The sequence below is a fragment of the Megascapheus bottae genome, chromosome 16, assembly GCF_031878675.1.
Source record: "Megascapheus bottae isolate mThoBot1 chromosome 16, mThoBot2.hap1, whole genome shotgun sequence".
Classification (NCBI taxonomy): Eukaryota; Metazoa; Chordata; class Mammalia; order Rodentia; family Geomyidae; genus Megascapheus; species Megascapheus bottae.
Genome location: NC_143524.1, coordinates 54,160,722 through 54,188,445, shown reverse-complemented (window position 1 = coordinate 54,188,445; position 27,724 = coordinate 54,160,722). Strand labels below are relative to the sequence as shown.

At 40.8% G+C, this 27,724-nt stretch overlaps 1 protein-coding gene and 1 long non-coding RNA gene across 4 annotated transcripts in view; one reads left to right on the top strand and one right to left on the bottom strand.

Annotated features, from left to right (window-relative positions):
* Eed (embryonic ectoderm development) overlaps positions 1-19,632 on the bottom strand; it is a 28,123-nt gene extending 8,491 nt beyond the window's left edge. Inside the window, exons 1-9 of one of the 2 annotated variants that reach the window (XM_090348581.1) lie at positions 19,113-19,632; positions 13,580-13,732; positions 11,466-11,558; positions 9,036-9,101; positions 6,803-6,928; positions 6,333-6,414; positions 5,005-5,096; positions 2,589-2,722; positions 328-433 (exon numbers count right to left, since the gene is read on the bottom strand). In XM_090348581.1, the coding sequence (XP_090204707.1) occupies positions 328-433; positions 2,589-2,722; positions 5,005-5,096; positions 6,333-6,414; positions 6,803-6,928; positions 9,036-9,101; positions 11,466-11,558; positions 13,580-13,732; positions 19,113-19,226 (966 nt within the window). In that variant the 5' untranslated portion in view covers positions 19,227-19,632. The remainder of the gene's footprint in view (positions 1-327; positions 434-2,588; positions 2,723-5,004; positions 5,097-6,332; positions 6,415-6,802; positions 6,929-9,035; positions 9,102-11,465; positions 11,559-13,579; positions 13,733-19,112) is intronic. The other variant, XM_090348582.1, reaches the window with a different exon arrangement.
* A 456-nt stretch (positions 19,633-20,088) lies between these two features.
* Positions 20,089-27,724, top strand: part of LOC150053594 (uncharacterized) — a 112,640-nt gene continuing 105,004 nt past the window's right edge. For both annotated transcript variants that reach the window (XR_016538102.1, XR_016538103.1), the window contains exon 1: positions 20,089-20,381. This is a non-coding gene — a long non-coding RNA (uncharacterized LOC150053594). The remainder of the gene's footprint in view (positions 20,382-27,724) is intronic.

Here is a 27,724-nt window from a genome sequence, read left to right as displayed (position 1 = left end):
TTTGAACCAAGATCCTCCGAACTTAGCCTCCTGGGTAGTACTGGTTAGGATGACAGATGTGAGCTACTAGCACCCAGCCTCCACCTGAATATTTCTGATCAGTGATTGGTTGAATACAAGAATGTGGAACCCATGGATATGGAGAACTGAATGTGTACCTATACCCAACATGTTAGGATACAGTGAGCAACCTACAGTCTCCGTCTGAGTCAGTTAACTCCAACCACTTAGTTATCTTTAAAAACTAAGTAATTTCACACACACACACACACACACACACACACACACACACACACACAATATATAGCTTAACAAGTTTTTCCATACCTTGGAAAGAATCAAATCGCCTAACCATCGTACACAATCAACATAATTCCTATGTATGTCTCTGGTAGAAAAGTCAGGAAAGTGGATTTTCTGGGAAATAAAGGGCCTGGAGGAAGAATGGATATGTTAAAAAAAACCAAAGTATAGTAAAATATACTTTTTGCCTTTATTAAATTTTATTAAATTTGGTGCTAAGAACCAAAACCAGGAAGGACTTCAAGCATGATGGTAAGCAATCTTTCAATGAAGTACACATCTTCTGGGTTCCTAGATAATTTTTACATTGAGAACTAAAGTGTCTATTTTTTTCTCCTATTATTGTCCATCATTGACTGCAAATTCATCTTTACTTTTGTCGCACATTAACTTTAGCTTCCTGACTTTTACTATCTATGGCTCAGAAATAATCACTTCAAATCTGGCTTTCGTAGCCAGAACATAGAAAGAACATTTCAGGGTTAAAATTTCTCGTTAAAATATATTTGTGGGGCCAAGAGTTTGGCCTAATGATAGAGTGCTTGCCTAGCATGCACAAGGACCCAGGCTCGATTCCTCAGTATCACAAACATAGAAAAAAGCCAGAAGTGGTGCTGAGAAGACAAAGATAAGCTATCAATAAATTAACAATACAATCAACATTTCAAATATACCATCATCTTGTTTTGTTTTTGTCTGCTACGTATTGAACCCATGTCCTCTGATCTCCATAGGCAAGCATTCTGCCACTGAGCCACATTCTCAGCCTGTGACTGCCTTCTGTCCTCCCCTCCTCCTGCCCCATTTGAAAATTCAAGTACTGGAATGGAGCGTTAAGTTTTATTTAGCTTTTATGTTTAGGGCTGGTGCTCTTGGTACTCTATCTAACCACCTGTACCATAGCTCTACTACCAACTCATGACATTGTTTTTTAACTAGGAGTTCAAGTTAGGGCCTCTTGTTTAATAGATAGGCAGCTTGCTACATGAGCTACACCCTACCAACTTTTTGCATTGTTTTTGAGAAAGGGTCTCTAGTTATGACCCAACTGGCCTGGGTTGCAATTCTACTTGTGCATCACTGTGTCACTGGGAATGAGAAGTGTGAATCAGTACCTAGCCACAAAGAAGCTAGGAGACAGGCTTCAGCTATGACCCTGTTTTTATGCTAAAGTAGCTGAAGAAGTGTGGCATGCCATCAATTATCTTACACACTTTCTTTTCTTTTTCTCTTATATTTAAAAGGCATATTACCTGTAATCCTAGCTACTCAGGAGGCTGAGATCTGAGGATCTGGGGCTCAAATGGTAGAGCTCTAGCCTTGAGAAAGCCCAAGGACAGTGCCCAGGCCCTGAGTTTAAGCCCCAGGACTGGCCAAAAAAAAAAAAAAAAAAGCCAATTGTATAATAGAACAAGGCCACTTAATTTGAATTTTTTTTCATTTAACAAAGGGAATATGATTTAGAGGAAAATGTTATGGCACAGAAGTTATGACTTTACTAGCTTAAATGAAAACTTCATTAATTTGTCTTTTACACTCTCTAGTACACAGTAAGTTTGACTTAAAGATTTTTACACATAACTTAAAAGAGCTTCTAAAATCAATGTTGGAGATCTGATCATTCTGGGAAAAAATAAAACATATCTATTCAACAGCAACACAATTTAACTGTTACCTGCTGTGGGTTTTTTTTCAGATATTTTTTAATGTAATTAATAGAAGGGTTACCTTATATTCACCAGATAGAAGGTGCATTACTTCACAAACATGGATACCCTTTCTCATGTCATGGTCCCTATTTCCCTCCCCCTACCCCCTTCCCTATCCTATTTCAAATAATCAAATAAGCATCTATACAATACATCAGATAACAAAGTGAAATACTGTAACAATATGAGATAACCAAGGGACAGCAAAAGAGATGAGAGATAACATAGTACATTAAAGACAAGAATCACTCATTATATGGCTTTTGTTTCTATAACCTGAGGTCCTTTCATTTAGCATCATACTATATGCCCTTATGTATCTAGGTTTTGCTCTATTATAAATCTCTGCTAGGAGAGCCCAAGGTTTCTACTGATTATGATAAATGAAGGAAACCATCGAACCTATGTTCCTTTGAGTCTGGCTTACTTTATTATGATTTTTTCTAAGTCTTTTTTCATTTCCTTACAAATGGGGTGATGTCATTCTTTCTGACAGCAGCATAGTATTCTATTGTGTATAAATACCACATCTGTTGATCCACTCATCAACTGATGGACATCTGGATTGGTTCTTACCTGTTAGTTTTATTTGGGTTATAATCGTAAGATTCCTTAATGGCATTCATCATTCTCTTTGAGTTGATCCTCCAAAGTTTAAGAGAGTGATCCATACCACAGGACATTATTTTTTCTCCCAAGAGATCATAATCCTACATGTAAAGTGAAAGAAATGTGTAACAGTCCCAAATTACATACATCCAATTTTCACCTGATGTACCTACCATACAATGAAAACTACAATACTAAGTACTTGGTGTCCCAAATCACAGACTTTACTACTTTAAAGAAAGTTTAAAGCAGGGTACAGTGGCTCATGCCTGTAACTACTCAGAAGGCTGAGATCTGAGGATTGCAGTTCAAAGACAGCTGGGCACAAAAGACCACGAGACTCTTGATCACTAGAAAAATGGGAAGTGGGGCTGTGGTTCCAAGGGTAGGGTGGTAAACCTTGAGCTGAAGAACTCAGGGACAGTGCCCAGGCCCAGAGTTCAAGCCCCATTATCCACAAAAAAAAATTATCACTTAATATTCTTAATCATGTGACTGTTTTGTATAATATGGAAGACAACTAGTACATGAATTTAGTTTTATCTTTTAAATGTATTTGAGTATAATCAATCTTAATACTGAATTAAATATTGAATATATCAAATGTTAAAGTAAAAATTATTTTGTGACACTAGGAGCTGAGCAGTTGTATTACTTTCTCCATCACCTGAAATCAAGAAATATAACTGACATTCTTTTTTTTTTTTTTCCCTTTTTTTGCCAGTCCTGGGCTTGAGCTTAGGGCCTGAGCACTGTCCTTGGACTTTCTCAAGGGTAGAGCTATACCACTTGCACCTCAGCAAGAGAAATCTACCCTTATGTAACTATAACCCCTCGGTATATCACCTTTATAATAATATTAAAAACAAAAAAAAGAAACAAAACAAAACAAATGGCCAGGAGTTTGGCCTAGGGGTAAAGTGCTTGCCTAGCATGAACAAAGACCAGGGTTCGAAAAAGCCAGAAGTGATACTGTGGCTCAAGTGGTGAGAGCTCTAATCTTGAGAAAACCCAAGCCCAGGACTGGCAAATCCCCGCCCCCCCCCCCCCCACACACACAGCCGGGTGCCCTGGCACATAGTGGCTCATGCCTGTAATCCTAGCTACTCAGGAGGCTGAGATCTGAGGAGCAAGGTTCAAAACCAGTCTAGGCACAAAAGGACCTGAGACACTTATCTCCAATTAACCTCCAGAAAAATAGGAAGTGGAGCTTGGCTCAAGGGAAAGGCGGTACCTTGGGCTGAAGAGCTCAGAGACAGTGCCCAGGCTCAGGGGTAGGGTGGTAGCCTTGGGGCTAGTCGAAGAGCTCAGGGACAGCACCCAGGCCTAGTTCAAGCCCCATGATTGCCCCCCCCAAAAGAAAGTAGACCAAAAACACTTGCACATATTATAATACTTCATTTATAATAGATTAATGCATCAATATGAAGATGGTATCTTTTAACACAATCATTAGTCTTGTACAAAACTATGTTAAAGAGGTTATCTAATATAGCTTGTCAGATTCAGTGAAAAAAAAAATTTTTGTTTTTTGGGGGGGTTTTTGGAGATACTGGGGTTGAATTCAGGGACTTACACTTGTTAGGCAGGTATTCTACCAATGTGCTTTAGTATTTTTTCATAATGGTTTTGAGTTTAGACCTGGATATCTCTTTATGGATCCTATTTATGCCTCCTATGTAGCTAGGAAGAAAGGCATGTGCCACCTTGCTCTGTTATTGGATAGGATAGGAGTCTTACTAACTTTTTGTCCAGATAGACATGATCCATGGTCAACTGGACCTCTGGGCACTGTTCCTGAGCTCAAAGCTACTATCCTACCCCTTGAGCCAGAGCCCCACTTCCCATTTTTTAGTAATTAATTGGAGATAAGAGTCTCACATTCTTTAGTGTCCGGGCTGGCTGTGAACTGCAATCCTCTGATCTCAGCCTCCTGAGTAGCTAGGATTACAGGCATAAGCCACTGTGCCCAGCTAAATTGGGTATTTTTTCTTTTAGTGAGAACTTTTTTTAACTTGGTAGTTTTAAACTAAAAGAAGAAACAAGCTGTGCATGGTAGTGCACATCTATAATTATAGCAATTAGAAGGCTGAGACAGGAGAATCAAGAATTTGAAGACTAAAAATACATCAAAGGAACAAGCCCATTGTATTCTTCCATCAGTGCACACACTAGATGATACAAGTTCAGGAAATGTTTATAAAAACAAAAACAGAGTTTTTACTTGCTTACTCCTTTACCTCAAAGATTAAAATCTTACACGTGAAATAAATTATATGACCTCCTGGCAAGCTTCAGAAACAAACATATTCTTCCAAAAAGAGCACAGTTCAATGGTGAATGCTCACAGCTGTGTAAACTGCAAGGTCAGCTTTCAACTTACAGCACTTAGAACTTCGTCTCTGTGCCCCTCTACACCTCCGAATATTGCCACCAGAGTGTCGGTTTGGATATTCCATAATCGTAAAGCATGATCTAGTATAAACACACAAAAAAATTAAAACCAATTTTTATCACCCATTTACTGTGAACATTCCACATGTCCTTAAAGAAGTGAAAATTTGGGTTGTGCTTATCATGGGGCTTGAACTCAGGGCCCAACCACTGTCTCTGAGCTTTTTTGCTTAAGGTTAGTATTCTACCACTAGAGCCAATGCTCTACTTATAGCTTTTTGTTGGTGAGAGATACAAGTCTCAGGAACCTTTCTGCCTGGGGTGGTTTCAAACAAAAATCCTCAGATCTCAGTCTCTTAAGTAGGTAGTATTACAGGTGCAAACCATTGGTGGTACAATGTAAGTTTTCATAAGCTATATTTATTTATTTTTTGTCGGTCATAGGACTTGAACTCTCAGCCTGGGCATTTGTCCCTGAGCTCTTCAGCTCAAGGCTAGTACCCCTTGAGCCACAGTTCCACTTCCCATAAGCTGTAGTTTTCATTCCATGATTTAGCGGGGTGATAGTAACAGCTAAAACAATTTGTGAAATCATCTTAAGAACATTTCAAAATGTCATAACTTTGATGGCATTATCATTTAAAACAGACAAACGGTGAAACTATTCAGATGAGGGTAAAGCTGTAGATCTAATATGATATAGTAAGGTAAGGTGTATACCTAAGTCCCAGTCACAATTATTTTACTTATATATGATACCAACAAATATTAAGGGTTATGTCCTGGTTCCATTCTCAAGTTCTTGGTCTGAGATGCTAATGTAACCCAGCACCTAGCTACTCAGGAGGCTGATTTTTGAGGATTACAGTTCAAAGCCAGCCAGGGCAGGAAAATCCATGAGACTCATCTCCAATTAAGGACCAAAATAAAGCTGGAAATGGAACTGAGGCTCAAATGATAGAGTGCAGAACCCGGACAGAATTTAGGTCATAAGTTCTAGCTCTAGGACTCTCAAAAAAAAAATAAGGGCTGGGAGTGTGGCCTAGTGGTAGAGTGCTTGACTAGCCCCTGGGTTCAATTCCTTGGTACTACACACACACAAAAAAAAGCCAGAAATGGTTCTGTGGCTTGAATGATAGAGCACTTGCCTTGAAAAAGCTCAAGATAGTGCTCAGGCACTGAGTTCAAGCCCCAGCACTGGCAAAAATAAATATCTACTATTACTCCCCTTACAAATTCCTTCCCTTAGAACACTGCCTCTTAAAAAAACAATTATAACGAGATAAACAGGACTAAGAAAACAGTTGCTTCTCTTACCTTTACTTACTGATAGGAGAAGATTTGGATCTCTTGGGTGGAATTTCAGCTCATTGATAGCATTTCCATGGCCAACATAGTGCTACAATAAATTTTAAACATTTCAAGTTTCATATCTCAAAATCAATAAATTCTCTTTCATAAATCTAAAACAGACAGGTAGTTTCACTTAAAACAGCAGTCCTTAACCTTGGCTTCATATTAAATCACCCAACCAATGAAAATAAAATAAATGAACAAATGAATGAATAAAAGTGCCACTTGCTGATATTCTCATTAAATTGGATTAGTAGAAAGTCAAGTGAGAACATTATTCAAACAAAAGGTGTAAATACTAACAATTTCCTATTTAATTTATACTGCCCAAATGTCTGAAGTCTCAAAGGATTTACTTGAAGAAGGCAATAAAACAAAAGTATAAATCCAATCACAAATCTTAGTCATTGATTCTATTTAACCAAAAAACCCACCTTTATGCATTGCATTGTTATGGGATTAATTATCCTTATTATGCCTCTAGATCCAGCCACAGCCAGCAGAGGATGGCTTGTATTACTATCATAGGTCCAAGCACAAGTATAAAAGTTTTCATCAGCCTAAGAATATCACTGTTAAGAAACAATTTGTTTTTGAAAGTAGATGCCTCTGAAGAATTACTCAGGTTTGTGGCAGTTCTCGTTTTTCTCTTTTGTTTTGTTTCTTAATACAATCTAATTTATATAACAGCAGTTTTGGGTCTAAGATCCACACCGAATGATCAAAAAAATCAAAGAATCGATCAGTCCCTCCACTCAACAAATGTTTATATTTAGCTGTTTATACAACTACTCAATTCTAATGCTTTCCAATAAAACTTTATTTACAAAACAAAATGGTCAGCCTGAGGTTTCTTCACTGCTGATGCTCTACCCTGAGACTGTTAATATATAAACAAAGATTCCATTTTCTACCCTTTACTATATGAGGAGACTTCCCAAGATGCCAACAGTTCATTTCTTTTCAGATCATATACAAAAAATGACACTTCCTTGCCCAGACATGTTTGTTAGGTTTTTCAAATGGATCTGGAAGAAACAACATATCACTTGGCTTTGACTACCATGTCTAATTTTTTCCAATGTTTTACTTCCTAAGTTGCACATTTTCTTTTCTATCTAGGTTTTGTTGATCAAAACTGTGGACAACTGCCAGTCATTGCTTCTGACAAACCTAGGCTCATCATTAAACTACAATGACAAAAAAAAAAACAAAACAAAAAACCCTACACCAAAATTACAAAATTCTCAACAAGGTCACAGAAGCACAAGTTTTACTTACTTAGTCTCTATGAACACTTGTCAAAGGATGCCTACTTCAAAACCCACCCATCACATCCACCTACTATAATACTTATATGTATTAATTACTTATTATAGAGATAATATACAGAAGGATTACAATTAGGTAAGTCAGGTAATGAGAACATATATTTCCTTTCATATAGTGCCTTCCGTTCCTTTGCTATCTCCCAGACCCTCCTTCCTGTCTCCACTTAAGAGTTGTATAGTTCACCTTCACCAGTGTCCAGTGAGTTCCACTTCTGTACTTTACCCTTTTTCCCTAGCCTCCAGCCCTTTCAAAGATTTACTCCTGAACATATAAGGAAAAGATAATCTTCACAATATAAAAACTATAAACTTAAAAAAAGAAGAGAGGTCTCTTGTTTCCATATGTTGGAGTTCATTTTTATGTATATTTTATATAAATATGATGAGGCACTTAAGTGCCTTTGTGTTTTTCTCCTGAGAATGTACTCTTTTGGTCTTACTGTGTGTGAACTGTTTAAAAACCTGTATAGTTTATCATATCCCAGTGTATTTTAGATCTAATTTCCGCAAATCAGAAAGAACATGTGACATTTATCTATCTGAGCCTGGCTTACGGCACTTAACATCATTTGTTCTAGTTTCATCCGTTTCTCAACAAATGTCATTATTTTATTCTTTCTAATGGCTGTGTAACATTCCATTGTGTACAGGTATCACTGTTTTTTGATTCACTCATCTACCCACAATACTTTTTTTTTGTGGGTCATGGGGCTTGAACTGGCCTGGGCACTGTCCCTGAGTTCATCAGCTCAAAGCTACTGCCCTACCCTTGAACCAAGCTCCACTTCCTGTTTTCTTGGAGATGAGTCTCAGGTCCTATTGTGACCGGACTGGTTTTGAAACTTGCTCCTCCCATCTCAGTCTCCTGAGCAGCTAGGATTATAGGCGTGAGCCACCCACCAGGCTCTACCCCTACCCACAAGTCTTCTAAGGATCTGGAAACCTAGATATTAGAATTATTAGAATTCTCTTGGGTGATGGTGAAAGTGAGGAATTACACTGGCTACAATTAAGAAAAAGATGGGATTATTTTTTTTTTTTTGTGGCAGTCCTTGGGGCTTGAACTCGGGCCCTAAGCACTGTCCTTAGACACATTTTGCTCAAGGCTAGCACTCTGCCACTTGAGCCAGGGCACCACTTTTGGCTTTTTTTGTGTGTATGTAGTATCAAGGAATCTAACCCAGGGTTTCATGCATGCTAGGCAAGCAATCTACCAATAGAGCCACACTCTCAGCCCCAAGGAATGGAATTTTTAAGGAATTAATTTAGCAAAGTTTTAGTAAACTTACTGAAATAAATATTTTACACCAAACATTAAAAACCAAGAAAAGGATACATCAGCATCTACGTAAGACTGCAATAACCGGATCTCTCCTTGTGAGTGACATTCATATAAGGTAACCTAATTAAAACAAAATTAATTATCTCAAGTACAGAAACACTCCTTGGCATTTAAACATTCTAGTCACAATTACACAGCAAAGAATACTTTAAAATGGCTCCTCTAAACTTACTAAAACCATTACAAATTCTAACACATTTTACATAATATCAGAAAATATTAAACACTGCAATAAGTTTCTATTTTCAATCATTTATGTTTTGGCTATATAATCACACCAACGTTTTTCTTTTCTTTTTTTTCCTAGTACTAGGACTTGGATTTGGGGCTGGTCCCTTAGCTTCCCCCCAACTCAAAGTGAGCACTCGAACTAACCACAGCTCAACTTGGTCTACGTCAATTTTTTTTGTTTTTTAAGTGGGTCATGGGGCTTGTACTCTGTCCCTGATCTCTTCAGCTCAAGGAGACTGCCCTATCCTTGAGCCAAGCCCCATTGCCCATTTCCAGAGGCTAACTGGAGATAAGAGTCTCAGGTCCTTTTGTGCCTAAGCTGGCTTTAAACCTTAATCCTCAGATCTCAGCCTCCTGAATAGCTAGGATTACAGGCATGAGCCACTGCACCAACCTGTATAAATTTTTGAAAGTGATAAATTATGTAAAGCTCATGCCAGTTTAGCAATAAAGTCCCTGAAGTTCTTAACTCCAACTGAACACCATAAAGTACTAATCTTTAACAAAAAAGCTAAGGGACAGTCCCCAGGCCCTGAGTTAAAGCCCAGGACCTGTGCACAAGTGCACATGCATGTGCGCACGCACGCACACGCGCACACACACACGTATACGCACACACAAACCCCAAAGTAAGTATGCTCTATTGTTCTTCAATTAAATTTACAACAAAAAACAAAAAAGGTCTTTGGAACTGTAAAATTATAAATATTTAACAAGATAAACATATTTGCCTTGATGGAAGCATTACACAATATATTCATGTGTTGAAACATTACCTTACACACCATATACCCCATACATATGTATCAATGAATTTTAAAAAGTTTTGAATAGCTATAAATCATTAGTAACATAAAAACCACTTGACAAGTTGCCTAAAAATGATTTGGTATTTTCTCAAATATTAATTTTATTATATTTATTTATTTATTGCCAGTCCCAGGCCTTGAATTTAGGGCCTGGGCACTGTCTTTGAGTTTTCTCAAGGCTAGACCTCTTATCATTTGAGCCACAGCACCACTTCTTGATTTTTCCTCTGTATGCGGTACCAAGGACTCAAGCCTGTCTTCGTGCAAGCTAGGCAAGCACTCCACCGCTAAGCTAACCTCCCGGCCCATCAAATATTAACTTTCTTATTATGGTGGCCATTCTCATGTGTCACATACTCTAAAATCAAAACTATGAAGAGGTGGAAACGGGAAAAAAAAAAAAAAAAAAGAAGAGTTGGACACTGGTGGTTCACACCTGTAATCCTAGCTACTCTGATCTGAATATAGCAGTGAAAGCCAGCCTGGGCAGACAAATCTGAGACTCTTAACCCCCCCTTAAACCAATAAAAAGCCAGAAATGGAAGAAGTGTGGTTCGTGTAGCAGAGAGTGCCATCTTGAGAAAAAAAAATTAAAGTAATAGCTCAAAAAGCCTCACTACTGGCATTAAAAAAAAAAAAATACAGGGCAGGGAGTTTCGCCTAGTGGTAGAGTGTTTGCCCAGCATGCACAAAGACCCAGGTTCGATTCCTTGATACCGCATACATAGAAAAAAGGCAGAAGTGGTGCTGAGGCTAAAGTGGTAGAGCTCTAACCTTGATAAAGTCCAAGGACAGTGCTCAGGCCCTGAGCTCAAGCCCAGGACTGGCAAAAAAATAAAATAAAATAAATAAATATGTATATACATACATATATACATACATGCATGCAAAGTTTTATGATACAGTTGGGCAATTTTATTCAAGGATTTATTATGTGCAATCTTGACCAAGTTAGATCAAAAAAATAAGATATACAAGAAACTTTAGGAACAAAAATTAAATATTTTATGTACACATTATGTAGTTCAAATGATAAGGAAAAGCTCTTTATTCCACATTATAGTCAGTTGTGGTCAATTAATAGTATTATCATCTGAGTCCTTCCCTGTGACCTTAATTGTGTGCAATTATGCCCCTACAAAGCAAACGGTGCACAAAGAGCAAAGAAAAAGTTATAGTAATACTCTTAAGCCACAGATGTATTCTTCAACCAGGAATATTACATTTAAATTGACAATTTCTTTAAAACTTCATTCTTACATAAAATCCTGTTATTAAATGATTATATAAAATTTACTTCAAAGTCTTTCCATATTCTATACAATATTAATCACAGATTAAATAATCAAGCTACAAATGACAAACAACCCCCCTTAAAACTCACTCTGTTGCTTCCCACAGTTGCAAACACTAATGGATCTCCTTCTTTACTGTGCCAGTTAAACTGAACTCCAAACAATGGCTGGTTATGATCTTCCTATAAAAGAAAAAACAAAAAAGAAAATGTTAATGGATCTTAGAAACCAAGAGAAAATGATAATAAACTAACCTTAACGGGATCAGTTATTCTGTGTATTTATACTATTCTGACTTCCTGTGGCTGGTACTAGGCAGGCCTTGAACAAGCCTGGTGCTCCCTAACTCTAAACAGCAAAATTAAAATTGAGGTATCAACTAGCTTTCATCACTTACAACACTGTGTATGATAAAGTTTTCTTTTTTTTTTTTTTATTTTGCCAGTCCTGGGCTTGTACTCAGGGCCTGAGCACTGTCCTTGGACTTTCTCAAGGCTAGAGCTCTATCACTTGAGCCTCAGCACCACTTCTGGCTTTTTTCTATGTATGTGGTACCAAGGAATCGAACCCGGGTCTTCATGCATGCGAAGCAAGCACTCAACCACTAGACCAAACTCCCAGCCCCGATAAAGTTTTCTTACAAGCAAAGATAGGATAGATGACAGCTATTTATCTATGAGAATACTTCGATACCTGCCTTGTAGCCTCCTTCACTCCCTCCCTCCTTTCCTTCCTCCCTTTTTTTTTTTTTTTTTTTTTTTTTGCCAGTCTTGGGCTTGGGCTCAGGGCCTGAGCACTGTCCTTGGACTTTCTCAAGGCTAGAGCTCTACCACTTGAGCGTCAGCACCACTTCCGGCTTTTTTCTATGTATGTGGTACCTAGAAATCGAACCCAGGTCTTCGTGCATGCTAGGCAAGCACTCTACTAGGCCAAACTCCCGACCCCTCCTTCATTCCTTCTTACTTAACTACTTGTACAAAGGGATTTTACTTCAATGTGTCAGTTTATGGATATGGATACAATGCATTTTGAACACCATCACTCCATTTTCCCCCATCTCTTCCAACCTCACTCAATTTAAACCCAGTCTTTTCCTAAACACAACCATCTTATTCTAAGTCACAATAAACTGAACAATTTTGGCAGATGCATTTAAATTCTTAAGAAAAGAGGGCACAATTTGTGAAGTCAGAACTAACAAATGGATTTAAAGATGTAATACAATTTTTTTTGTGGTACTGGAAATTGAACCTAGGTCAAGGTACACATTGAGCAAGTACTCTACCACTTGACCCGTGCCACCTTAGCCCTGGTTACCTACATGCTTCTTTTTCCTTTGCATTCACTAAATTTAATTAGGCTTAAATTTTCAAGCGAAGTATATCCACTTCACCCAAACCACTGCTTTCTATTAAATCTATAAAAATAATTTGAAAATAGCCATAAGTAATCAATCTTTAAGCAATCTTCAAACAACCTTGAATTTGGGTATTCAAGAAAAATATCCGGGGGGGGGGGGGGGTACCAAGACATATGAAAGGGTATCAATGTATGTGACTTAATGCACCTTCTATCTGGCAAATATCATGTAACCCTTTTATTAATTACAATAAAAAATATTAAAAAAAAATATCCTCTCAAAAATGTTACAATGATCCCAGAGAATGTAGAGATTTCCTCCTTGAACAATTGTTTGTTAAACTTGTCATTTAAAATATGATGTAAACATAAGTCATATAATTAATCATTGTTGTTCTGAAGGTACTATGTTATCGCTCAAAAAAAAAAAAAATGTTACAATGGGGCCGGAAGTCTGGCTTAGTGGTAGACTGTTCGCCTTGCATTCATGAATCTCTGGGTTTGATTCCTCAGTACTATATAAACAGAAAAAGCCAGAAGTGGCACTGTGGCTCAAATAGTAGTGTACTAGCCTTGCAAAACAAGGGACAGTACCCAGGCCCTGAGTTCAAGCCTTAAGACTGGGAATGGAAAAAAATATCATAACTAATAATATCACTCTACCATTAGGCCACATTCACATTCCCGGCCCCTACTATGATTTTAAATGATTTTTTAAAAAAATTTTCAAAACACTAAGTAAAAATACTGTAAACCGAAGAAGACTTCAGTATAAAGTATGTCTGCCCTGAGAAATAATTGAAATCTAGCACTGAGCCCACAGCCTCTGTCTTTGTGTTCTTACCTTGAGACTGTTCACACATTTGAAAGAATATTTGCATTTCTTCGACTTCCATTTTCCCTTTCCCCAGCTTTTTCTTCCAGGTGCATTTGGTGTATTTGTAGGTGTATCAGGGCGTTCAGTGTTTGTACCACTTTCTATACTTACAGCATCATCCTGTAAGAGTAAATGAGGAAAAGCATGTAACATTGTCTTTGCATAGTAAGACAGTATTAGAGTATACTACTCTAATACACTACCTATCATCTAGACTTTACCACTCTCTTCAGAAAGAATCATTATATTAGGAAGTGTTACTGAGCGAGTTGAATTGTTCTCTTGCTGGTAAGCCTTGCCAGGATTCAACCCCCAAACTATGACTAACAAGTCTGATTAATCCATATGTCTTTGTGATTTATTTACTGCTACTGAGCTTGGGACATGCCTGTAATTCTAACTACTCCAGAGGTTGAGATCTGAGGATCAAAGTTCAAAGGCAGCCTTAACAGGAGAGTTCATAAATCTCTTTTCTCCGATTAAGTGCCCCCAAAGAAGCCAGAAGTAGAGCTGTGGCTTAGGTGGCAAAACACTACTTAACCTTGAGCAAAACAAAACAAAACAGGGGTCACACGCATACGGAATATTTTTTAAGTCCTACAAATTCTGTGCTATTTATAAATGGATTTGCTTCAAAGTTCCAAAGCAATAATACTAATCATACATTAGAACTTGTCTTTTGTGATTTAAACCTTATTAGGCAGACACTACTTTTTGCTCTTTTTCCTTTATTTTCCAGGTAAAAATCTTCCCTTTCTTTTTGGGGGGGTAAGGGCGGGTTGTTAGGAACCATTCTCCTAACACAGAGATGGAATCACAGGCCCAAGCTAATACATCAAGCCTAACCTGTAGCTATAAGGTAGTAGGACTATAGGAAACCTTGAAAACTCCACTAAATCAAGTTTCTTATTTCCAGTCGAAAAGCAACTAATGTCTTTTGTGATATAAAAAGATTTACTTAAAGTTCAATAAAATTTAAACCTATGAAGTTAGAACAGCAGTCCCTAAATGCCCTCCAGAGGAACCTTGTTTCAACAGTGCCTATTAACTGCTGTAAACATGGTCTTTAGGGTCCATTTCTAAATGATTGCTTCCTAAAGCTGGTTTTATATTACTGAAGATTAAAAAATAATCAAAGTGTCAAAAGGTGTATCAAAAACTTTAATTCACTTTAAAACAGTATGATATAGAGTTCTAGCGGGTTTTCAAACTTCAAATGGCTTCAAAATGAAATGCCTTAAAAAAAAATACAACACCTTGATTTTCTAGCATAAAAAAAGGAAAGGAATGGACAGGTACAAAATAAAAAGAGCAACTAATATTTGAACTGTAGCTTAATGCAAATGTATCCAAATAGGAAGCATAAGATTTTTTTTATTTTTTGTGGGCCTGGGTGCTGTCCCTGAGTTCTACAGCTTAAGGATACCTCCCCACTCCTAGAGCCTCAGCCCCACTTCCTGTTTTCTAGTGATTAATTGGAGATAAGAGTCTCATTAATGGTTTTTAGTGCCTAGGCTGGCTTTGAAGGTGGAGCCACCACACTTAGCTTTCAAAGGTTTTGTTTTGGGGTTTTTTTTTGTTTGCCAGTCTTGGGTTGAGCTCAGGGCCTGAGCACTGTCCTTGGACTTTCTCAAGGCCAGAGTTCTACCACTTGAGCCTCAGCACCACTTCCAGTTTTTCTACGTATGTGGTACCAAGGAATCCAACGCGGGGATTTGTGCATGCTAGGCAAGCACTCTACCACTAAGCCAAACTCCCGGCCTCTCCAAAGGTGTTTTTTGTTTGTTTGTTTGTTTGTTTTAAACTGAATTCCTATGTGGAGATCAGGTGTAGTGGAGTGAAAGACCAAGGATAGAAAGTTGGAGGGCTATATAGCAAACTCTGTTTTAACAAAAGAAAAAAAAAAAAAAGAGAGGGGGGAGAAGAGCTACTTTGTCTCTTCTTGTTTCTCCACAACTATTTGTTGTATTTAGTTAAAATCAAGTATAAGAAAAGTCAACAGATGAAAAACTATACACACCCTTCCAAGTAATCTGATTACAAATAAGCCATCTTAACCACTCTTTAAATATGCTTCTCTTTTGCTCCGAGGGAGTAATATTTGTAATTCTCTGCAATCACTTGTTTTAGATAAATGTTTAATGTTTGCATTTTTCTGATTAACCAGCATAACATTTGCCTAGTTCCTTCACAATAATAAATCTTTGATTTATTTATTTTTGGTCGATTGTGGGACTTGAATTTGGCCTGGGCACTGTCCCTGAGCTCTTCAGCTCAAGGCTACTGCTCTACCCCAAGGGCCTAGACATTGTCCCAGAACTCTTCAGCTCAAGTACCACCCTACCCCTGGAGACACAGTCCCACTTCTGGTTTTCTGGTGATAAATTGGAGATAAGAGTCTCAAGTTCTTTAGTGCCTGTGCTGGCTTTGAACAGAGATCCTCAGATTTCAGCTTCCTGAGTAGCTAGGATTACAGGAGTGAGTCAACGAGCCTGGTTAACATTTGAGCCTGGCTAACATTTATTCTCTTACCTTATTTTCTAAAAAAAAAAAAAAAAAAAAAAAATCACCTTTTACAGTAAAAAAAAAAACTACTAAAATATATTATCAGCTTCTTTACATTCTAGCTAAACACTGGGTGCCAATCAAGAAAACTGCCCAGCTAGGTGTGGTGGCTTACTCCTATAATTCTAACTCAGGAAGATGAGATCCGAGATTCTGGGTTCAAAGCCAGACCAGGCACTAAAGAACTAGAGACTCTTACCTCCAATTAATCACTAGAAAACAGCAAGTGGGGCTGTGGCTCCAGGAGTAGGGTGGTATCCTTGAGCTAAAGAGCTCAGAGACAAAGCCCAGGCCTACAGTTCAAGCCCCAAGACCAACTTAAAAAAAAAAAAAGAAAAGAAAGAAAGCTGCCCAAAATGCTGTCCCTATCAGCACACTGCCATTAAACTATCACCTTCAAAGGCAAATCAAGATAGAACTAAATAGAAACAATACCATCAAAATGCTTTATCTTCAGAAGTTTGTGGAATGGCAGGTGTGCATTCAGGCTGACTTGCCCCATACTCTCCTCAAATTACAGAATAATAGTATTCAATAAACATAATACCATCTTCATTTGCTCAACAAGAAAAGAGACTTAAGAATAGTAATTTGTCTCTTAATCTGCCACAAGGCAAAAGACAAGCCTCCAGATTGAGCCCTATAATCTTACTAACCACACCATTAGTGCTCTTTCAGGAGCTAACTACAATCACACAAACTTAAAAAGTTTGATATTTATGGCAGAAAATAAATACAATAAAGTTAAGGTATGTTCTTCAAATTTTTTAACAGTTATAAACTGCTTAGGTAACCTTTAACTTTGGCTCAAAAGCAGACTCTTTCCTCACCTGCTTTTGGCCTTTTAGCCTTACCTGCTCCCTCAAGAACAGAACCAGTGCACAGTGTTCTTTGACTCCCTTCCCTAACCTACATCCTGATCTGGTGGTCCAGGAATTAGACGACTCTCAAATCAAGATGGGGGGAAACTGCAACTTAATTTCCACCACTTTCAAAGGAAATTTAACACTTTGTTTCACTGGAACTCAAACAGGTATTTTTATAGCATATTGAATGAATGAAAATCATTATCCAAAATGCTTGGGACCCCAAAGGTTTCAAATTTGAGTTTGCTTTCTGTTGGTGGTGGGTTTGTTGTGGTTTGTTTGTGTTTGCCAGTCCTGGGACTTGAACTCCCGGACTTGGTATTGTCCCTGAGCTTCTTTTGCTCAAGGCTACCACTTGAGCCACAGTGCCACACCACTTCTGGCTTATTGTTTATGTGCTACTGAGGAATCAAATCCAGGGCTTCATGCATGCAAGGCAAACACTCTAGCCACTAAGCCACATTCCCAGCCCTTGTTTTTTAATTGTGGAATATTAGTATACTTAGAAGCTGAGCCCGCCCCAGTTAAATAGATAAATATAAACAAAATTTATAATGTAAAATCCTAAACATTTTGAATGACACTCAATGCCACCATAGATCTTGAAAATCAACCTGTCACAAAATAAGCCTCTACTTATTGTTCCTTACTGTACTATCAAATACTACTATCAAATACTACTATTATTACTTCCAAAAACTTTTTAAATGAGGACTTCCAGACCCTCCTGTGTGCTAGGCATGTGCTCTATACGACTAGCCTCAATAAAAAAAAATTTTTCAAAACTAGCTTACAATTTTGTAATTGATTTCTTAACCTTACACTGTATTTTGTACGTTTCAAGATGTTATTCCCAAAAGGTTCCAAAGGATTCATTTAATGTCTGAAACACAATCATCAACAAAGGTATGTCTTACTCGATTAGCAAGGGATTTGAAGAAATGAATCTAATTATGTGGTTCTGAACAGCTTCAGGAGTTGAAGAATACATTCCCTTTGAGGAGGGCAAAAAAATAATAAGCTTGCCCTTAACTTTGTCATTATAAAATAGTTGGATATTTGAATTATATTCTGGCTGCTCATTAAGTAGGTGGAGGGAAAGCCAGTGCTGGTGGTTCATGCCTGTAATCTTAGCTATTCAGGAGACTGAGATGCGAGGATTACAGTTCCATGCAGAAGAAAATCTGAGGTTTCTTCTCCAGTTAACCACCAGAAAGCTGAAAGTGGAGCTGTGGCTCAAGGTATCAACCTTGATCCAAAAGCTAAGGGATAGAGTCCAGGCCTTGAGTTCAAGCTCCAGTACCGCCGTAAATAAACGTCACACCACGCTGGGTGTGGAGTTGGTACGGTGGTCATTTGGTACAGGAACATTCTGATACTTTCACGAGCAGGTCTTCTTGGAGCAAGGACCGCTCTTGTGCCTGCTAGCACGCCATTTAACAGCTAACCTAAGTGCATCTGCCAAAGGAGAAAAGTCCCCTTCCATGCCTTACTCAAGGACGGTCAGCATCGACCACGAAGTTCTGCTCCTTCCAGAAAGGAAGATGCTCAGGAACAGCCCGGAGCACACGCAAAGCCTCCCCTTTAGAAAGTCACCCACGCCTCTTAAATCTAGACTTTTCCACTCCCAAGAGTCCATCACGGAGATCCACGGGTGACACGGTCCCTAAAAGTGCTCCCCCCCTCACCAACTTCCCTCCGGGGAAACCCCTCCGACGCGAGCAAGCCTCTAAACTACAAGATCCGATCTGCCCCCCCCGACCCCGGCTCCCCAAGGCCCCAGCGCCCGCCCCCCGCACGCCGCGACCGCCGCGGGCCCTCCGAGCCCGGCAGCCGCCCCAGCCGCTCTTCCCCCACGTGTGGGGGGCCCCTCGGCCCAGCCCGGGACCCCGAGGAGTCCCGCGGGGACTGGCGGCGCCGCCGCCCCGCGCCCCGCACCCGGTGACACCGCTCGTCCCCCGCGGCGCCCGCGCCGCCGCCCGCGCGCCCGCCCGCCCCCCGCTCCCACTTTCCAAAGAACTTCAAACTTTCTACTTCGGGGCCCCGAGCCCGGTGGGAACTCTCCTCACGTTCTCGTCTCCGGAGAGGTCGGGATTGCTGTTCTCGTCGCTGCTCAGCTTCTGCTTCTTGGCCACTGGCATGTCTGTTCCCGCCGGCGCTGTCGACACTTCCCTCTCGGACATATTCCTCCGCCTCCCTCCAGGTTCCTGCCGCCTCGGGCGGGGCCTCCGCCACACCGCCGTCAAGCAAGCCCGGCCGGAGCCTGCCGCAAAGCCGCTGCTGCCGCCGCCGCCGCCGCCAGCTCCGCCGCCCCCCCCACTGTCGCAAATCGCGCCCAGCCGCCGGGGCGGGCGTGCGTGCGACCCCGCCACACTGCTGAAAAAGCGGCGCGCGAGCGCGCGCGCGCACCCTGCCGCGCGGCTTCCCGGCTTCCCTCTCCAGACGCCCGTCCCGCGGCTTTTCCCGCCGCCCGGCCAGCGGCTCGCACGCGGGGCTGTGGTCCGCAGGTCGGAGAGGGCCGTGGGTTCCTGAGGCACCCTCTTCCCCACCACCGCCTCGAGAAAGACGAGGCGGAACGCGAAGGGGGGGGCCTCCCTCACCCCTTCTTCCTTCCAAAGACGTTTCGGCCGCAATTGGCTCGATCCTTCGCTCTCCGACCCCGCGGCGAGGGAGCGAAAGTCTGTGGAATGGCCGAGACCACTGCAGGCCCCGGGGAGGGGGGGCACGCGGGAGGCCGCCTCCTGCTCCGCCCCGCGTGCCGGTGTCCCCGACCCGCTGCTTGCACGGCGGCGCCGTCCGCTTCCTCGCGGAGCTGTGGGCGGCCCCGTCAAACCTCCAGAGGACAGCCCTGCCCCGCCCGCCGACGGCTAGCTGCCCGCCACCCCCGGCCGCCGGATGGGAGCGCCCGGCAGGGCGCTGCGCCTGCGCCGCGCGAGCTCGGGCTCCGGCTCCCGCGAGTCGCCTCCTCCGGCCCCTCCTCCGCCGAGCCCAGCTCGCGGTCCAGGTAGTGTGCGGCTCCCGCGGCGCGCCCCGAATTCCCCGGAGAGCTCTCCGGGAAGCCTTGTCGCAGTGAACGGTTACTCTCACCCGGCGGATCGGTGCCCACGTTGGGGAGAGTTTCAGTAGAAATACCTTCCGATGACGGGTGGTGTCGGAACCGATGAGTTACGGCCGAAGTGTGCGTGTTAACGGTGGGAAGACGATCCGGGCCCTGGACATTTCCCGAGGCCTATACATCTTTAGTCATCCCCGACTGTGTGTAAGACTGTTAGACCTAAACGATGAGCGACATGGGCCACAGATGGACACAATGAATGTCTAGGAAGGGCATCGGAATGGTAATGCTTGACCACCACCACCACCACCCCTCCAAAACAACAAAAAAGAGCCTTACTAGGATCCAGGCTGTACATACGAGTCAAGTACACTGAATACACTGGGTGTGCCAGCATGCCCTCCAGTGAGTGCTAGCGCTTGAACCCAGGGCCCACGCACTTTTCCTAAGCTTTTTTTGCTCAAGGCCGGTGCTCCACCACTTGAACCACAGCTCAACTTGCAGCTTTTTGGAGAGCTTCAGGGACTTTCCTGCACGGGTCTCCTCCTACGTAGCTAGGATTACAGGCATGAGCCATTGGTACCCTGCTACGGGGCAAATACACTTAGGAGGCTTGTGGGTAGGAAGGGATAGTCCAAAAAGCCATATAACAGCGAAAAGCAAGGAAAGGAAAATGGTAGCCAAGCACCCCTACAGGTTATACTTGGGACTGCTTTTCTTTCTGTTCCTCAGTGGCCTCATCAATGCAATGAGATAAGCAAGGTCTTGACATTTCTTGCATACCCACATAACAGCATTACGTATTTTCTTTTAGATTTCCCTTTCTCAATGGATTACCAGTGAAGCGTGCCCTATCCATACCATACCACGATTTTCATTATCTGCGGATTACAAAGGCCTTCTTCTAGAAATGAGATAACTTTTTAAAAAAATAGTTGTACAAAAGAGTGAACTTTTGATTGAAAATAAAGAAGATAAAGAATAACATGAGTAGGGTTTTACAATGAAAAAAAAAGTTCACCTGTTAATAATGTAGTTACTGTTGAGCACTTCTAGTGTGCCAGACACCACTAGGTACAGTCAGTTGGGTAAGAGAGAAATGAGACTCAGGTATGAGTCTACTAGCAAGAAAGGTATGGGTTTTTTTGGTTTTTTGTTTTTGCCAGTCCTGGGGACTGAACTCAGGGCCTGAGCACTGTCCTTGGGCTTTCCTCAAGGTTAGTGCTTTACCACTTGAGCCACAGCACCACTTCCAGCTTTTTTTTTCCCTATGTATCTGGTACCCAGGAATTGAACCCAGGTCTTCGTGTATGCTAGGCAAACACTGTACCACTAGTCCAAACTCCTGGCGCTCAGGTATATTTTAATACATTTTCATGGGCTGAAGCACATTTTTGTGAGAAAGTATGTGAAAGTTTTACAAGTAAAGGATAATCAACAAAAACAGTTCAAATTCAAAGGTGAGCATGAACCAGTGAGAGCTTAGGAGTCAACATTTAGTCATAAAATTAGAACAAACATTGAATAAAAGATGAGAGGAAAATGACTTTCTGTATTTATACTATGTAACAAAGCTAGAGTATTGTTAAAGCCTTATTAAGACTTGGATTATTAATTTTTTCTTATGAATTAGTTCTAATAGTGTAAGCTAATTCATATTCGTTATTATTATTATTACTATTTTTTTTTTGTCAGTCCTAGGGCCTAGACTTTGAACCTGGGTGCTGTCCCTGAGCTCTTTAGCCCAAGGCTACCACCTTACCCCTGGAGCCACAGCACCACTTCTGGTTTTCTAGTGATTAATTGGAGATAAGAATCTCCCGGTCTTCAGTGCCCAGGCTGGTTTGAACCGAGATCCTCAGATCTCAGCCTCTTAAATAGCTAGGATTACAGGCCTGAGTCACCACAACCGGCTTCATTGTTACTGTTAAAACTTACTCTGGAGCCAGACATATGGCCTAGTGGTAGACTGCTTGCCTAGCATTCACAAAGTCTTATTCCTTGATACCACATACACAGAAAAAACCAAAAGTGGTGCTGTCGCTCCACTAGGAAAGCTCTAGCCTTGAGAAAGCTCAAGAACAATGCCCAGGCCCTGAGTTCAAGCCCCAGGACTGGCAAAGAAAACAAAAAAGAGAAACCTTACTCTGATGCTTGTTAAAATGCCACAGAACACTTCATTAGGACTATTTTGGTATCAAAACTATTGAAATGATCTTTATCAACACTACTGAAAAAAATAGGTATTCATAATCAAAGAGTAGAATTGAAAGAGATTCATAGTTAGAAAATGAAGAAGAATAGATATGACAAGGAGGGGGATTCTTGCTGAAAGTAGGCCAGGTGATCAGCTATCAAAGGTGATAGGTTAAGCCAGGTGAGATGGCTCATGCCTGTAATTAACCCTAGTTACTCAAGAGGCTGAGATCTGAGGAACACAGCTCAAAGCCAGCCCAGGCACTAAAGTCCCTGAGACTCTTATCTCCAATTACCACCAGAAAACCTAAGTGGTGGTGGTGTTGCTCAAGTGGTAGAGCACTGGCCTTGAGCTGAAGAGCTCAAGAGTCTAAGCTCAGAGTCTAAGCTCCATGAGCCTCCGTCCCCCAACACACACAAAAGAGTGATAGGTTCTTTCTAAACTGACTTAGCAGAATTCTTGCTGCAGCTGAGTTAGATAAGCTGAAATCACTGAAATCACGGCGCAAAATCTCCTTGAGAAGAGGGCTTAGAGACTGGACTGAAGTTTTACCAGGGAAAAAAATCTTCTTTACTAACTTAAAATATTTAAAAATCACAGGTATTCTATTTAGAATACTATTTTATGTTGTTTGATTTTTAAATAGTTTATTAATTTAGTTTATAGTGTTAAGTATCTATTAAAAATCCTAAGTGTCAGCCAGGCACCCATGCCTGTAATCCTAACAATTTAGGAGACTCAGATCTAATGATCTCGGTTTAAAGCCAGCCCAGGCAGAAAAGTCTGTGAGACTGTCATCTCCGAGGGCCATTGGAAATGGAGGGCCGGAAGCGTGGACACTATAATGGTAGAGTGATTGCCTAGCATGCACAAAGCCATGGGTTCAATTCCTTGGTACCATATACACAGAAAAGTCTGGAAGTGGTACTGTGGCTCCATGGTAGAGTGCTAGCCTTGAGAAAGCCCAAGAACAGTGCTCAGGCCCTGAGTTCAAGCCCCAGGACTGGCAAAAAAAAAAAAAATTGGAAGTGAGGGCCAGGAATTTGGCCTAGTGGTAGAGTGCTTGCCTAGCATGCATGAAGGCTCTAACCTTGAGAAAGTCCAGGAACCGTGCTCAGGCCCTGAGTTCAAGCACCAAGACTGGCAAAAAAAAAAAAAAACAATGAAAGTGGTACTGTGGCTTAAGTAGTAGAGAGCCAGCCTTGAGCAAAAAGCTCCAGAACAATGCCAAGGCCCTGAGTTCAAGCCCCAGGACTGGCGCGTGCACACACACACACACCATTTTTCAATACTGAATTGGACTATAATGATTTCAATAGCCATCACAATTGGAGAAGTATTGCCACATATATTTTACAAATCTGGAAATGGACTTGGTTAGGGTAACTAGTTTATACAGCGATATATAGTTCTTCAAGTAGTACCAATAGAGATTGTATTAACTGACTGGAAACAAAGTTCTTTTGCTTCATTATAAAGGGCTAAGGTCTTGCTGAATTTATATAATTCTACTAACAAAAATTTGGTTGTTAGACCACACAATCTTAAGCACACGATCAAAGAACATCTAAAGCAACCTCACTTAGAACAGAAAGAGGGCTTAAGTTGGAAACCCTGGGGAAATCCAAAGTCTTGAATATAATACGTATTTTTTAAATTTTGATTTAGGTACCAGGGGCATGTAAGATGTTAACGGTGAGGGAAAACAGATGAAGAGAATATAGGAACTCTCATAGTATTTTTTTTTTTTTTGCCAGTGGTGGGGATTGAACTTTGGGCCTGAGCACTGTCCTTGGACTTTTCACAAGGCTAGAGCTCTACCCTTGAGCCACAGCACCACTTTCACCATTTTTCTATGAATGTGTTGCCAACGAATTGAACCCAGGTCTTCGTGCATTCTAGGCAAGCACTCTGCCACTAAGCCAAACTCGCGGCCCTCATAGTATCTTTTTTTTTTTTTTTTTTTTTTTTTGCCAGTCCTGGGCTTGGGCTCAGGGTCTGAGCACTGTCCTTGGACTTTCTCAAGGCTAGCACTCTACCACTTGAGCCTCAGCACCACTTCCAGCTTTTTTCTATGTATGTGGTACCGAGGAATCGAACCCGGGTCTTCGTGCATGCTAGGCAAGCACTCTACCACTAGGCCAAACTCCCGGCCCCCATCATAGTATCTTAATACACTTTTTTTTTAGGGAAACATTTTATAATTTATATATAAAATTTCAGTACGAAACCATGTAAACTTAATTCACTTTTGTAAAGCCCCTTCCCCTAGTAAGCCTCTTGTATTTTTAAAAGTTCTAATTCTGACATATTAGCATATTTGAAAGTAAAGAAAACCCTTGGGATTTAAGAAAGTAGTTGCACTATCTTGGAAAATTTTCCATGTTATATAGAAAAAGAAAATCATAATCTCTCTTGGCATTGTCTACTAACTTGTCTGCTCTACATCAAGAAATTAGTTTCAAAAGCTAAATTAAATTCTTCCTATTTTAATTAACTCATATTTCTCATTCATTGAACAATTTTGTCCCTTTACTTCACAAACAGCAACTATTCCTCATTCATACAAATTCATATGCTTGCAAGATGTAGTATTCTATGAGCAGAGCACTTAGTTTTTTAAATATTAGAATTATTGAATGCTATTTATGAACAAAGCAGGATGATAACTTGTATAATAATAATAAGAAAGATTCTACTTTAAAAAATGTGTAATATCCTTCTAGCATTAAAAAAGAACCCTCAAGTATTGAATATATTTTAACTCAGTTAATGGGTTCCCACAGGCATACAGCTAATTGTTTAGTGAGAGAAGTAAACAACCAAACAGATATAGAATTACAACTGTAATAAGTAGTATGAAGACAAGTAAGAGGTCAGGCTGCTGCTAGTCCATATGGTGTCTTTGTGCTATTTTTTAAGACACGCCCATAGGCAGAAACAGTGCAGAGTAGGTGTAGCTTTTCAAGCCTGTGTTTTTGATGAGTTAGAAAAAGATGCTCTCGGGCTGGGAGTTTGGCCTAGTGGTTAAAATGCTTGCCTAGCATGCACGAAGACCCGGGTTCGATTCCTTGGTACCACATATATAGAAAAAAAGCTGGAAGTAGTGCTGAGGCTCAAGTGGTAGAGTTCTTGAGAAAGTCCAAGGACAGTGCTCAGGCCCCTCTTCCAAATTGCTTCAACTTTGCTTCACATGCAAAACGGGTAGTTGGAATGTAAACTTGACTTCAGCCCCACTCACCACCTTAGAGGAGAGCCTTTGCTTAGATAAACACCTTGAAGAGCATACATAACAAGTCCTACAAAAGTCCTTGGACAGAGCCGGCAGTTTGGCTTAGTGGTAGAATGCTTGCCTACCATGCATGCAGCCCTGAGTTCAGTTCCTCGGCACTACATACACAGAAAAAGCCAGAAGTATCTTGAACGGTAGAACGCTAGCCTAAGAAAGCTCAAGGACAATGCCCTGAGTTCTAGCAAAAAAAAAAAAAAGTCCTGTCTGGACATGCATAGTAAAGTGCAACTTAGAAAGGTTACCATAGAAACAGAAGAGTGAATGAAACTACTACAAAAAAGATGAGAGTTAACCAGATGAAGGAAGAGAATGGCAAAAGCATGTGCAAAAGGCCTTGGTGCAGAGGGGATAGCTATCATTGGTAAACTGAAGAGTCAATGCTGGTGAAGGACTGAAAAAGTGACAGGAATAGGAAGGCATAGGGTAACAGACAAGGCTAGGAAATGAGGTAAATCAGATCATGTGGGAAATCTTAAATTTGCTATGTTAAAGTGTATCTCTTGAAGCCAGGTACCAGTAGCTAACATGTATAATCCTAGATACTCAGGAGGCTGGGATGGAAGAATCATGGTTCCAAGCCAACCTAGGAAGACAAATCCATGAGACTTTTGTCTTCAGTTAACCTGCAAAAAGCCAGAAGTGGAGATGTGGTTGAAGTGGTAGAGCACTAGCTGTTAGGGAAAACAAAATCAAACAAACAAAAAACTGAGCAAAAGTTTTAGGCACCTCATTTCAAGCCCTGTACTGGGACCTAGTAATAAAAGCAAGGCTGTAGTATGGCTTCCATCTACACATATGATTCCTGTAAACAAGCTGACTGCTAAGATGACCAATACCCTTGGTTGAACACTTTCCATATGCCCAGTACTATGCAAAGTGCTTTCCATGAAGCATGTCATTTCCTTTTCTGTGAAGCTGGTAGTGCATAATCTACCATTTAGGGATAAAGGAACCGTATTTCAGAGAAATAAAAGGGTTAGATAAAAGCCACTCAATTAGTAAGTGGGATAATTTGAACTCAAATCCCAGATCTGGTTGGTCCACCTAGCTCTCTAGAGGAAAGCATCTTTGTAAATGAGTGGTAAAAATACTACTGAGTATAAAAGAAGTATTTTAACATGGAATTCAGTTCTATGGCAAGATAGGATGCAAAGTAATTGCTTTTTAACTAGATGGATATACAAGGTGGCTTCCTGAAGAAGTGGAAATTAGTTTGGAGAATGAAATTTTTGTTCAGGTTGCTCTAAGAAAATCTAGGAGATGGAGGCAATCTTGTTGCAGCAAATGCAACTAGTCCACTAGAAGAGTGGACTGTTGGGGATAAAGTAAACAGTAGCGAAGAAAAGTTTCCACAGAGATGAGCTCTAAGGCTATTCCAGTACTACAGAGCTGAAATAAGATGGTGCCCTGGAAAATGGAAAGCAAAATGTTACTCCCCAAAGTTCTTGAGAAATAGCAGCAACTGGTAATTCATGGAGCAGGAGAGAGATGGGTGTAGCATGACTCAGGATGACAGTTTGGCTGACTTCTGGATGAGAATAGAAGTAGGTGGAATTTCTAACTTTAGTGTTGAAAAGATAGAAACAATGTGATTTTGTTTCTCTTTTATTTTTGCCCATGACTACGACTCAAACTCAGTATCTGACACTGCTTTTGCTCCTTAGCTGGAGCTCTAGGACCTGAGCCATACCTCTAACTCCTTGATTTTACTTCTTTTTTGTTTTTATTTTTTATTAGTGGTGGTGGTGCTTGTGGGACTTGAATTCTGGGCCTGGGTGCTGTCCCTGAGATCTTCTGCTCAAGGCTACCACCCTTCCCCTGGGCATTGTCGCTGAGCACTTCAGCTCAAGGCTACCGCTCTACCCCTGGAGCCACAGCACTAGTTCCGGTTTTCTAGTGGTTAATTAGAGATAAGAGCCTCATGTTCTTTAGTGCCTGGCTGGCTTTGAACCATGATCCTCAGATCTCAGCCTTCTGAGTAGCTAGGATTACAGGCATGAGCCACCAGCCCTGATGGTTCTACTTCTTAAATACTCTTAAATATCAAATGTAAATGACAGGGCTCTCATTAATTTAAGGACAATTTAGCTCCAATAATGGAGATAATTTGAATGTTTTATTCTGCCAAAGGAAGTTT